Raw genomic sequence first — 14,174 nt, 5'->3', positions numbered from 1 at the left:
TCTACACTGGCCCCCAGAGAAGGCTGAGACTGGACTTCCAGAGCAGGGGAGTTTGAGCCAGGCCAGTATCATTCCAGAAAGGTTTTGAAACTCTCGGCTTCTGAGGTCCTTCCAAAACAAATGCTTTACCTTTTGCAAAGGAAATTTGTCTTAGAAGTGTAAAAGTTTTGTGATGATTGCCTCCGTTTCTTTGTTTATCATTTATGTTCTCAGTTTCAGCTTAAAAAATACTAGCAACTGTTATGTAATACTGCTAGACAGGTTGCACATTTTTTAAGCATTGTTTTTTTCCCACAGAAATCAATCCTGTTGAGCTTTTACTTTCCAGCGTGTAGTCTGAGATGGGGAGTTGAGGATAATAAATTCCTCCCAGGGCCTGTTCTGATTTCTCTGGCTCATCTTTAGAGTGGCACCATCAAGGCCAGGAAAATAGTGATATTTGGGCAAGGAAGTCCTTGTTTACCTTGTCTCGTTCACTTTTATGATTTTTTTTTTTTTGTCCTCTGTGAATAAAAGTCCAAAAGAGATTGTTTTTCATACTCATCTTACTTTATGCTTTCAGTTGGTGACAGCAAATCAGACTGTTGCAAGTCATCCTCAGGAGCTAAGGGAAGTAGGTATAGGAGGCCCACAGTCTGCAGAGTGGAATCAGGTGGCCAGGAGCAGGTGGGAAGAGCAGGTGGCTGCCTAGGAGGACAGGTTACCTGGGGCAGAGTAAAGACAGCTGTGGTCATCTAATGTGAAAGGCAGGAGTGTACACAGACCAGGGGCAGCTAGGGAAAGTGTCAAGGAAATAACATTTATGACAATACTGCAGGGCCTGGTCACTTAAACAGGCCATTTCATGCTGCACTGGAGAAAATCACAGATACTATCATTCTGAGTTTCAGAGATCTTGAGTCAAGTGGCAGAGTTGAATTAAATCCAGACTAATTAGGCTCTAAACTTTATCCTCATTTCACCTAATTAGGAGTAACAGTAAAGGAGAGCAAAGTCCAATCAATTCTTCTGGACTCAGAATTGATTACTGTGAAGGAGTCTTAGAAGGCCATCTCAGGCACCCCATGTATTGAACTGTTAGTATTTAGTGATCTCTAGCATAAGGTGACAGTCACAGAACAATGACAACAGTCCAGGCACCATTTTAAACCCTTTCACCTAAACTCATTGAACCATCACGGCAATCTCATGGTAGCTGTATTGATGCTCCCTTCATATGAATGGAGAAGGTAACTGAGGGAGAAGTTAAATAACTGACCTGAGATCACACAGCCAGATAGGAGAACAGGCCAGGCCTGGCCCCTAACTACCTGACCAGTCTACACCTATGGCTGGCACATGCAATCCAGCAAGTGTTTGCTGAGCAAAGCATCCTGCAGGTCGCTGTAGGAAACAGGAGGATGAACTAGACATAATCCCAGATGTAGGTGGCAGTGAGGAAATGACATGAGGTTGGTGGCTGGGATTCTGTGGTCTGGGAGGAGAGAAACTGGAGACACCCAGAGGGGGCCTCCCTCCCAGAGGCTCTGCCGAGGAGGGAAATGGAAGAGGAATCATGGCTGACTTCAGGGTGTGGCTGATTTGAGCTTGTTTACCAGCTGTGAGGAGAGCAAACTGCACAGAACAGATAGATGTCTTTGGAAATAAGAAGGAAAGTTGAGGGGAGGCAGGGAACCAGGGCCCACAGAGTGCTGGGAGGGGTGGGACTTAGGAAGGTCCCTTGAAGAAGGAGCATTGACACGGAATGGAGGACAGGGCCGTGAAGGAGAGCATGTCAGATGTCCTCAACCCTCAGTGGAGGAAAGGTCTGAGAGCACAAAGGAAAGTTGGTTTGACGCTGAGCTGAAACAGGGCCATTCGCCAGGAGATGACTAACCTCAGTGAACAACATCCAGGACAGATCACAGAGCAGCCATTCATACCCGATCCAACATGACCAAGTGCAAGAGATGAAACTGTCTTTTTAATCAGGGAAATATGACTAAAACCATGCAATGCAACTTTATTTCTGGATGGAATTTTTGTTATTTTCTTTTGCTTTGCAGTGCTAGGAATCAAACCCAAGGCCTCATTCATGCTAGACAAGTGCTCTACCAGCGAGCACATTTCCAGTCCTGGAATGCATTTTTAAATCTATCTTAGCTTGATTTCCAAGGTTCCTCTTAGGTATACATTTCTGAATCTTACTAGCAGTTAAATTTGTACCAGATTCTTCAATTAAAGCAAACAATATTCCAAAGCAAGAAAAGTAATAATAATTTCATAAATGGCCTCAATTTTGCTTTCACAACAGAAGTTTTGAACAGTTAAATGTGAATCAAATTAGATTTCCTATCTTGTTACTGAGTTAATGTTCCATCTCCAAGCACACCCATCATTTGCTCAGAGTGGTGCTTCTCAAGTGGTTAATTTTGTCCATTAGGGGACATTTGACAGTGTCTAGGGACGTTTTTGATTAACCTAACTGGTGGACAGTTATAGACATCACTGGTGGTTAGAGGCACTAACCAGAGCTTCTGCTACCTTCAAAGAGTAGAGTAAAAAGTTTGCGAAAACCTTGAATGTCTTTCAGCTTTGTCAGACGGCATCCCGATTTTCTTATTGGAAAGTAGATAATGACCTTGTGAGTAGGAGTCCCAGTGGACACACCTTCCATTCCCCTGGAGAATAGACCCAGCTCCAGGAGTCCCACTCAGTTCCTCTCTGACACTGGATGGGAATATGGCTCTCGAGACTGGAAACAAGGACTCTTGCAGTGACGTCCACCAGAAATGCCCTCAATGTGGCCAGTGTTTCATTACTAAGCATGATGACCAGCACAGGCCACACCCAGGAGGAATAAATACCAAACAAGCCCAGAAGCATTTACCATAAAATATCTAGTGAATGCTTAAAGTCTGGCAGGGGTACGTGTGCAGACCCCCCAGAGTCATATAATAAACAAATACTTGGTGATTCTGTTACAGGAGCAGTAACTGAACTAGAACTGTCGGGTCTATTACCTTATTTAATCTTCATCGTAAACCAAACACACCTGAAGCTCCTAGTGGGCTTTATATAAAAGGATGTCCCAATAAGTTAAAATTTTGGTTAGTTAAAAAAACTAAGCATTTTTTTTTTTTAATGAAAGAAAACACACCATTTTCTCATGCTGAAGCTTCATGCAATGAGCGCATAGTTAACAGGTCAAACCTGAGTCTCCTGTGCAGTAAGTAATAGCTGACCACATGTTTGTGAAGATGTGTGAAAGTCAGAACTGCAGGCTCCTGAGAGGCTTTGGGACAGGCAATAGTGACACTCCTTTTCCCCTCAGCATTCTGAATCCATGGAAATGGGGAGAAAAAGTGCACTCATAAATTAATAGAGGCTTAAGGGACATGTCAGTCATTTGCAATGTATGGAATACCTTTTGGTCCTGATTCAAACACAATATATAGGTTTTTCAAGAAATTTTGAACCTTAATAATTGATGTTACTAATGAATCACTGTGATAAGAGTATTGTAATTATGCCTTATTTTATATCTTCCCCCCCCCCCCCGCTTTTTTTCAGTATAGGGAATTGAACCCAGGGCCTCATGCATGCTAGGAAAGCACTCTGCCACTGACTGAGCTGCCTCCCAAGCTCTTGTTAAATTTTATTTTGAGATAGGGTCTTGATAAGTTGCTCAGGTTGGCCTCAAACTGGTCATTCTTCTGTCTCAGTCTCTCAAGTAGCTGGGATTGCAGGCATATGCCACAGTTCCCAGCAATATCCTTATCTTTTAAAGATGCTTCCTGAAATATTGTCAGATAAAATGATGTTTAGGTTCAAGATATTGAAAGAAAGGAAGTGATTAAGGGTATAAGTCAAATAAGACAGACAAATTAGTGATAGTCAAAGCAAGGAATAGGGTCCTGGTGTATCATTATTCTTGTATTATGTATGCTTGATATTTCCCATAAAATTTTTAATACTGATAAACCTGAATCCAGAGAGCATGGCTTTCATGTGCCATTTATGGGCTCTCAGTGGAGCCCCTGGGTTAGGTAGACGTTGCCATCCCACCACAGGAAAGCCATGAACATCACAGGTCTCCTGATGGACCCAGCCTGTTGGAATAACTCACAGTGACATGAAATCTGACATCTTGAGTTCGGTTCCTATGCAAATTTTACACTTTCCTCCACTAGTGCCACCAAGCTCAGTCAGTCACCTTACAAATATGAGCACGTGGATCCTAGGAGATGAGGCCAGGATGGTAGTCAGGCACAAAGTCACCTCACTCTGAGAAAAGACTTCAGATCACATGCCCTATGAGGGAAGGTGGGCAGAGAGGATCCATAGTGACATCCTTGTACATTCAAATGGTGAGTAGAAAATATTGATTAGTTTAGGGGACTTTATTATGTAAGAAAGAAAATATAAAGATTAACTAGTAGAAATAAAAATTAGTAAAATTAGCATTTTCAGAAAAATAGGGACCAGTCAGGGGACCTCATGGAGGGAAAGAATAAAACACAGGACAGAAGCCCACAGAACTGTGGAATACTTTGTCATCTTGCCACAAAAGCAAGATGAGCCAAGAATACAGGGGAAACTGGAGCAGATGAAGCAGTGGGTCCAACTGAGGCTGAATTGTATGTTCTTCATCTGTGATTGCCTTAGCAATGAGCCCTTCCCCTCATGGCGATGGCACTATAAGAGACACATCATAATAATGAGCATCAGAGCTGCAGATGATCTGGTTGGCTTTGTCTTGGAAGAAAGACTGGGTTAGGCTACAGAGCTAGCCACCAGGATGACCTCTGAAAGGGTAGAATTTAAGGTATTTACCAAATAGCAGGTTTAAATGTGACACTCTCCAGGCTTCTGGGTACAAAGCTTCTCCTACTGACTTGGAGGTTGGTGCAGATAATATAAAACACTAGCAGTATGCCCCTTCTGTCACACCCATTCCACCTGATGTCATTGGTCTCTAAAGGTCACCTGAATTAGGAAAAAGAAGAAGCCTTTCTCCAAGTAAGCTGTGTGTTAATTTAGAATAGAAATAACCACAGTAGCCTATTGCTCTGATTAACCTCCCTTTCCCAGTAGATTAGCCGGGTAGGAAATCAGGGCATCGGCAACTTGAACTCAAGTGGGTGTCAGTCAGTTTCCATGGGACGGTAGTAACACAACTTAGCTTTCTACTCTGAGATGTGCCTTCTGGGCTGGGACAGTGACCAGCACAAACACAACAATGTGGACTGAGTATCTGAGAGTGAGCACATTCTAGTAATAGTTGTTTTTATTGGCTATTTCTCTTCTCTGGGTTTCAGGTCTATGAAACCATTGGACACAGCAGCACCACCTTGCTAGCAGAAGTGTTTCTGCCTATCCCCGAGACTACTGTTGTCACTGGAAGGGCTCCCATAGAAGAAGTGGAATTTAGCAGTAACCAGCATGTGACACTGGACCACGAGGGAGTTGGAAGCGGTATGGAAATTGAATTGTCATCAATATGGCTTATGGTTTCATTGTCAGATTTGAGTATATCCTTTTCACATCGCTCTGACAACCAGATAATATTTAATTGCTACCAGAATTCATATTAAAATAATGATGTTATATAATATTTTGCCAAATCACTTTTATAAGCTACTATTGACCATGAAAATGCATGTAACTATATAACTATAAAGTGTTTAGCAGTATGAATTAAGAACCTTTAAAATCCCCTTCCATGCCTTAATTCCATTTATCAGAATCTTTTTTAAGAAAATAATTTGAAATAAAGACAAATCTTTGTACTTAAAAATATACATCACAGTGATATTTGTAAGGCTAAAAACATGGTGATAACTTTAGTAAGTAAAATAGATTATTCCTTACCATTCTGTCTTCTACAATTTTAATAAGATATATGATAGATCTTCTCACTGTCCTCCATGTTTCTTAATTTTTCTTTATACTTTAATATTTAATGTTTTCTTTCTCTGCTACATTATATATAATTTTTTCCAAGTCATGAATTCACTCTTTAGCTGTGTCTAATCATTGGAGTTCATCATTGTTTTCTCCTTCCACTTTTCCTTCCATTTCTCCAATTTTAGAAACTCCATCTAGTTCTTTTCCGATAAGCCTGGCCAGTTCTGATTGCTTTTTGTTCTTTTCTTGGACTCCAATCAGTTCTCTTTTATTCATTCATTCATTTTATTGAAACATATTAAAATTTTTAAAAGATTCTGTATCTGATAATTGCAAAACCTATCCACATATTGTTCTGATTCTGCTGCCTCTTATTCATGATGGCTTGTTTCCTCATGTTCCTGGTAATTTTTATTTTTAACTCATATCTGGAGCTTTAGCTGCAAGAATTCTTTAAGACCCAAATCTAGTCATCAGTATAAAATCTGAAGACCTAGACTTAGTTGTAGCTCTGACAAGGACAAACCATGTTACCCCAGCAGTCATAGAACCTCCCTGGGTATTATCTTCCTCATACATTAAATAAAAAACACCTCCTTTAATGTTTCATCAGTATGCTTTGAAAATAAAGATGAAAATCCTTCCAATATGAAGGACAGATTTGGAAAACATCAAGATGCTATTATGACATAAAAGTGCTATTGTTTTGCATGAATAATAGTTACTGGAAATCTGGACTCTGAAGTAACTGTATTTAGTGCCTGAACATCTTTTCTTGGTTTAGTTGACTAAACATGCTGCCCTTAATTTCCAGTTGGTGGAGGTCAGATGAGTGGGGCCTTGCTGTGGCCACAACAGTTGAGCAGTGACCAACATCTACTGTGTGCTTGCTGCTTGCCAGGCCCTGACTCAGCTTTGTAGTGCTCATTCCTTGAACTTGGGGTCTCACTTCAGGGTACCTGCATTTGTTCCTTCTGCTAGGAATATTCCTTCCAAAAGTATCTACATGTCTCACTTCCACTTTCTTCAGTCATTTATTCAAAAATCACTTTCACCATGGTAACATCCACACTCTACTGTCAGAGACAGAGCCAAGAGGCTGGTTCTGTGTCACCCAAAGCAGTCTGACGGCCCTGGCAGGGATCATGTGTTCCCACCCATCACCTTACCTACTCCAAGTTCCATTGGCCGACCATCTGCATTCTTGCTAGGACTGGGCTCATTTCTCCTTCTAAATATAAATTAATCTTATTTAATCTGATGTATCCCCAGGAGTGCCCTTCTCCTTTGAAGCTGATGGCAGCAATCAACTGACTCTAATGACCTCGGGGAAGGTGTCGCACAGTGTGGCATGGGCTGTTGGAGAAAATGGCATCCCGCTAATTCCTCCATTGTCACAGCAGAACATCGGATTTCGGAGGTAACATGTGGCTTGAACAAACTGATGGCCAATATCAGTGTTAGCGTTACAGATTTGCAGGGAGGGAAAGCTTACAATGTCATATCCTTTCCTTTTATTGTCAGGTGCCAGTGTTTACAGAGTATTTCAAAACTTGTTCTTAACCTAAAAATTAAAATAGCAAGAGCCTAACAAATATTAGGGATTTATCAGTGTCAGAGGAAAGCATTTTATTTCATCCTCACAGTAACTCTGAGAGACTGTTATCCCCATGTTACAATTGGGAGAGGCGCCCAACATATGGTTGTGTATATTTAGCCCTCAGTAAAGGTTTGTTGCTAACAAATCTACTGGTTGTACAAAAGTCCCTATTCTCCAGCCCCTTTCTGTATTGCTACATCCTCATTCAGAAGAGGAGAAAGGGCTTCTGGGCTAGCCAGTCCACTCCTAGGCAGCTGTTTTAGTCAGCTGTTTTGCCACTGTGACTAAAAGACCCAACTAGGGGCTGGGGATATAACTCAGTTGCTAGAGTGCTTGCCTCACATGCACAAGGCCCTGGGTTTGAGCCCCAGCACCACAAAGGAAAAAAAAAAGAAAGAAAAAGACCCAACCAGCACATCTGTAGAGGAGGAAAGGTTTATTTGAGGGCTCACAGTTTCAGAGGTCTCAGTCCATCGACAGCAGGCTCTTTCTTCGGGGTTCAAGGTGAGGCAGAACATCCTGACAGAAGAGAATGGCAGAGGGAAGCAGCTCACGTGGTGATCAGAAGCAGAGAGAGACTCCACTCTCCAGATACAAAAATACACCCCACAGTCTTGCCTCCAGTGAACTACCTCCTCCAGCCTCCAGTTACCACTCAATTAATCCCTATCAGGTGACTAATTCATTGATTGGGTTAAGACTATAACCCAATCATTTCTCCTCCAAACCTTTTTGCATTGTCTCAGATGTGAGTTTTTGTGGGACACCACATCTAAACCATAACAGCAGCCCTTGAGTGATGATGCTGGTCCACGTGCCTAGGTCACAGGAGCCCCATCTTCTCCATCAGAGGCTCCCTCTGTCCTTCCCAATAGATGTGTCTTGATCAGCCCCTCAGTTGCCTCATCTCTAAAATGAAAGGGTTTCTTCTCATCATCAAGAACACACTTTCCAAGTCAGAGACTAGCTGTTTTCAATGTGTGGAAAACCAGAACAGGGCTTGTTTGGTCCCCTTGGCACCCTCCTCGTCCCCATTCCACACTCCACATTGCACTGTCTCCATGTAATGAAAACCACAGGGAGATGGGCTTGCTCCAAGTCAGGTGCTGCTTCCTGCCCAGCAGGCCAGTGCCCTGGAGCATAGGCATTTTGCATTCATTTTACTTGAGCTTAATGCTAGGGAAACCTCTTGGGGGGTAAAACAGGACACGAGTAACTAAGTAATGGGAAGCACAGAACTGTTGACAAAGCCCCAAGGCCACTGTGCTTCCTTTGAATCCCTGTGTCCAAAGCTGGTGCCTTTTTCTTTTGTTTGTTTGCATCCGAGTGCCCTCATGGCCTGGGATGTGAGGCATTCAGGGCTTCTGGACCACATGCAGAGGCTCCTCTTCCCTGGCCAGGACCCAACTATGCACAGGGCAGAGTTGTAGGACTGAGTCACATTTGCATCCCCTCCATTCATATTTCCTTATTGCCCTATGACATTTAGTAGCAGTCATCCAGACGCCTGGCACACAGCCTTATGTGAAGATTTTTCTCTCATGGTGGATAAGCAGTTCTCTGGGATCCAGTGGTCCGGATGCAACCTGCTCAGTGATAAAGTCAAACCCACAGAATCAACTGGTTTTCCTTGTTTATTTGTTGGTTTATTTTTCCAGTGCTTTGAAGAGAGCAGATGCCATCTCATCTATTGGCACATCAGGAATGACAGACATGAAGAAGTTGGCCAAGTGGGCAGCAGAGTCCAAGCTTGACCCGAATGACCCCAACAATGCCCCTTTAATGCAGCTGATCTCGGTAATGTGGCCAGAGGCACACAGGCCATTTCTAAGCTCAGAGTGGCAATAAAAGATGAAATCGCAGAGCCCTTTGTGCCCATATTCTTCTACACCATACTCCCCTACTCAGCACTGTCTAAGGGCCCGAGAGCTGGCTGAGGGTGAGGTTTAAATTCCTGCCCTGCTGCTTCCCTAGCTGTGAGACACCATGGCCACCCTCATAATGTGGTAGTGAGGAAAAGCGTGGCTGCTCAGAAACTCTTGGCCAGCCACACAGCCACCTGCAATGATACCAGCTGCTTCTTGTTACTCCTTCCTGTAGCTCTGCCCAGACCCTAAAGAAAGATTTATTTTCTCTGTTTTAATGGATTTTGTCTTTCGAATCTGCCCATCTGAAACTGTTAAATGTCTCCCAAAATTCAGTGCTAGGTTTCTTCAGGCGAAATCCACCTGTCACATGGCCTAGTTGTGCATTTTCTGGTTTCCATAGGTGGCTACCAGTGGTGAATCCTATGTCCCTGATTTCTTTCGACTGGAACAGCTACAACAGGAATTTAACTTTGTCTCAGATGAGGAATTAAATCGATCCAAACGTTTCAGGCTTCTTTGTCTTAGAACCCAAGAGGTGCCAGAATTCCGAAATTATAAGCAAATTCCAGTATATGACCGAGAAATTATGGAAAAAATATTCCAGGTAAAAAGTTTCCTAAGAAGGGTTAGTAAAATAATAAAATATCTGGTATGCCTCTTAGTGTAATGTTATAAATGAACTTTCTTCTCCTTATTAAATTCTCAAGAGCAATATGGTTTTTTCTTATATAACACTTTTATATGTAACCTGTCTATTAATTTTCTTGAATTTGATATTTAAATAATTTATTTGCCTCATTGTAGTGATATGTAAAATAGCCAGTAACCAGGAATCTGAATCATGTGGTTGAACTGTCTAGGTTTAGAACTGTAAAGCTGGAAGATGAACTAGGGGTTAATGTGGTTATCCCTGGCTTGGCCAGGAATTCAGTTCTGTTTTAATGCAAGAGGTATCTGCCAAGCACTCTGTCCCAGGCACAGTGGTAAAATGCCCCAGGGAAGCCTGAATGGGTAGGATTTGGGCAGACTGGGTTGGGTGGGGCAGGAAGGAACAGAGGAGATGCACCAAATCTGAACCCTGGTCAAGGGCAAGAGTAGGAACAGAGGCTTAGCGGATGCAGATGGCAAAGGCAGGGGCTGGGATGGAGGAGCTTTAGAGAAATTTTAGGACACAGGCTGTATAGAAGGAGCAGGCTAGTGGTAAAAAGATGAGTTTGTATTTGATGAGATGAGTGGAAAAAAAACTAAAAATTAATACCATTGTGATTTTTTTCTGCAGAAATTATTCCTAGAGGATGCATCTGGTTACTTGGTTCTTAGTTATTTGGTTCCTTAGTTTGGATTTGTGATCCTAAGGGATAGAAACCCAATTTTGAACCACCTCAGGCATCAACCAGGGAGTCTGCTGAACAATGAAACCCCAAAGCAGGGTTAGCCATCCGAAGACACAGGAGCCACAGGAATCCATCTGTGTCCCAGAGCCCCAGATGTGAGGCCTGCCTGCTGCCAGGATGCTTCTGCAGTCTGTCTGGGCTTCTGGTGCAATGGCTTCCTGCCCCCAATAAGCAGATAGCTTTCCTGTGCTTAGCCACATGATCACATTTGATGGCTTCAGCCCGCAGAAAGGGAGACATGTCCTCGGGTCCCAAGTTCAGAAGTGTTGGGGAATAGCTCTGTGTTGGGATCTGGATTGGAAGCCATCAATGGGCCTTCAACTGTCACCAACAATGGGCATGAGGAGAACGTGGCAGTTCCCAGGGCACGTACATAATTGACAGAAAAGGGGAAAAGCCTTACCTGATGTCACCAAAGCAAACCCCTGCCCTCCTCAGAATGGTTGACCCATCAGGGCAGCCAGATGTCACAGGATGGGACAATATTTTCACTGGGGTTTCTCATTATTTTTGGAATTGCTTTACTTAAAATGGATAAAGGAAAACTTAAGCATGAGTTCGGTTAACTTGCTTGATGAGTTTAGCGTCTTGAATTCTGACTACTTCCTCTGTTCTGTGGCCTCTAAGCCTCCCTGTGTGAGCACTTGAACTTTTAAACACTGCCTTGAAGTCTCCTCTTTTGGTAAGGCAGCTTAACCAACTGACCTAGAATCCTGGATTCTGCACCAAAGATCAGTTCTGAACCAAAACTTAGGAGGAAGATGAAAGAAACATTTGGATTCATAATTTATGACTTGAACTGCATGAGATAAATAATTTCCTAATTCCAAGGAGAGCATCAGAGAGTACTTTAAAATCATCATGTCCTTTTAATTTTAGGAATATGAGAAGCGGTTACAAGACAGAAATGTAATTGAAACCAAGGACCATATAGACACCCATAGGGCCATTGTAGCCAAGTACCTCCAGCAGGTAAGAAAAATCACTTAAAACAGGTTTCACAGTGGGAGAGAGCCAGTATTCTGGAATGGGAGGTTCTCTGTTCTTATAAATGACTATGCCATCTTGTGCAAGCCACATAAATAAAAGTATGTGCCCGACAATTATCTTCACCTTTTGTATATATGAAACCAGTATGATATGTCATGGTTTATTATCAGTGATTATCTTAAATGGAGATGATAACAAGAGACTGAATTTCTCAGTCATGTGTTTTCAAATATTTGAATGTTTACATTTATGTTATATTGCATTACAATGATTATCATTATGATCAGAAAAAAAATAAACAAGTTTAAAAATCACATGCTAAGGGCTGGGGTTGTGGCTCAGTGGTAGAGTGCTCGCCTAGCAAGTATGTGGCACTGGATTTGATTCTCACACTATATAAAAATAAATAAATAAAATAAAGATGTGTCTCCATCTACAACTAAAAAAAAAAAATTTTTAAAAATCACATGCTAAGTGCCTTGTTCACCAGAAAACAAAAATTAAAGTTGAAATATCATTTAATCTTTTTCCTTTCTTTTTCCTTTCTTTTTTCTCCTTCCTTCAATGAATACATTTCTCCCATTATCTACTCTATAGCTCATGCACAAAAAAAGAAAGATAAGATAAAGGACCTCTAAATATCATAACTTTTAAGTTTGTATGTATTTATTTTGACTTTTTTACAGTGCTAGGGATCAAACCCAGGGCCTCTTACATGCTGGGTCAGCGCAAGCCCTCCACCACTGAGCTGCCCTCCTGGCTCCTGAGGTCTCTATTTAAATTAGAACATGCATCATTTTGAGTAAGGAAAGGACTTCAGAATCAGCTCTGAACTGTGTGTGCTGCAGACTGTTCCCATTTTTATTTTTTGTGATAGTAGAATTTTGCTGGAAGAATGTGTTACCTATCTTTTGTATCCAGAGCTTTTCCAGCCCCCGAAAATGTAACAACAGTGAACAAAACAGAAAACCTCTGCCTTTAAGGATACAGTCTAGGGGGAACTAGAGAGCTGCCAGCAAGCGCCAGCTGTACAGCAGAGAGAGTCACAGCTGGGGTGGGGGAGGGATGAGGTGACCTAAGGCAAAGACTGGGAGGAGTGCTGGAGTGAACAATGACATTTAAATTAGAACGTTTTAAATAAAGCTGAATTCTTTCCCTAGGTTAGAGACTCGGTGATAAATCGTTTCCTAGTTGCTAAACACCATTTTCTTCTTACTGATTTGGTAGTCGAAGAAGAAGTTCCCAATATCAGGTAAAAATAATGAAAGCCATTATTATTACTTTCTATAAAATCTGTGTTTTTATTCTATTAGATAAAAGGTGTCATACCACATCTTTTGATCATTATGTGGTAGGCATGGCCCAGCACTGTGCTGGAAACCTGGTTATGTCCGAGGGATCCCCGCTAGGACAAGTCACCCTAGGCTCTCCCATGGTGTCCAGTACAGCCCATCTCACCTCCACTGCCTCCAAGACCCTCCTGCAGGTTCTCCTCTGCTTTCCTAATCTCCTGGGCCAGAATCTCTCCATCACAAGGCCACGGAAGTGGCTAAGACCTCACCCTCAGAGGCTCCTGAGTCTGGGTCTGGCTCAGGCACCCCACTGGGAGGACAAAGGACATCAGGGAAAAATGGAAGTTGGGAACTGACTATTTGCTTGGTCAACTCCCTATTTTTAGAATAATCTTGAAAGGTCTCAGCTAGGGTGGGCACATGAAAGGTGAAAGGTGGTCTTATGGGGACATTAACATGACTTTTTCTGTGGTTCAATTTATTCTCCTAAAAAGGTCATTCCCTGTGCATGTCCTTCCTCTCCCCTATCTGACTGGTAGAAAGGCAACCCCCTCCACTGTCATCCATGGACAGAAGAGAGATGGTGTCTGCCAAAATTCACATGGAAACCCCTCTCTCTACAGAGTCCTGTCATTGAATGTTGTAGTCATAAAAACGTCACTTAGAACAGATGGTGATTTTTCATGCTGTTTTTCTTTTCTTTCTTTTTTTCTGCTTTACTTTCTGCATTAAGTTCTGAAGGCTCGGGGTATGTTCATTCTTTCATTTTTTTTTTTTTCCTTTTTTTAATTTCAGTTTGTTCTTGGCTTTAAACTAGAATGTCTCAGTATTTAGTGGTCCCAGTCATGCTCCCAGACCGACAGTCGTGGAGGATCAAAAGCCTCAGTGGAGGAGTCACTCGGAGGGAGGAAGCATTGATAAGGGAAGGGACGTACCATGTCAGGATGCCTGGCAAGGCTGTGTCTCTGAGGCCCTGAGTCTGGGTTAGACAGGCGTCCCCCGGAAGGTGGGCTCTATCATCAATGCCCTGAGTTGGAACCCTAGCCCCCTCCCGAAAGGCCTTCAGCAAATCATAACATCTCCCAGAGCCTCCAGTTTCATCTGAAAAATGGAGTAAATTTTTTATTTCAAGAATAAGTAC

General features: G+C 42.4%; 1 protein-coding gene across 7 annotated transcripts in view; it reads left to right on the top strand.

Annotated features, from left to right (window-relative positions):
• Nucleotides 1–14,174, top strand: part of Cc2d2a (coiled-coil and C2 domain containing 2A) — a 100,752-nt gene that overhangs the window by 55,420 nt on the left and 31,158 nt on the right. For all 7 annotated transcript variants that reach the window (XM_046423741.2, XM_058572400.1, XM_058572399.1 and 4 more), the window contains 6 exons: nucleotides 5,301–5,457; nucleotides 7,162–7,309; nucleotides 9,148–9,286; nucleotides 9,758–9,961; nucleotides 11,631–11,723; nucleotides 12,902–12,993. In XM_046423741.2, coding sequence (XP_046279697.1) covers nucleotides 5,301–5,457; nucleotides 7,162–7,309; nucleotides 9,148–9,286; nucleotides 9,758–9,961; nucleotides 11,631–11,723; nucleotides 12,902–12,993 — 833 coding nt within the window. The remainder of the gene's footprint in view (nucleotides 1–5,300; nucleotides 5,458–7,161; nucleotides 7,310–9,147; nucleotides 9,287–9,757; nucleotides 9,962–11,630; nucleotides 11,724–12,901; nucleotides 12,994–14,174) is intronic.

The sequence above is a fragment of the Marmota monax genome, unplaced genomic scaffold (genome assembly GCF_021218885.2).
Source record: "Marmota monax isolate L192 unplaced genomic scaffold, Marmota_monax_Labrador192_F-V1.1 WCK01_AAM20220418_F8-fsc00009, whole genome shotgun sequence".
Classification (NCBI taxonomy): Eukaryota; Metazoa; Chordata; class Mammalia; order Rodentia; family Sciuridae; genus Marmota; species Marmota monax.
The sequence above is the reverse complement of the archived record's forward strand: the minus strand, read 5'-3'. Positions and strand labels throughout refer to the sequence as shown.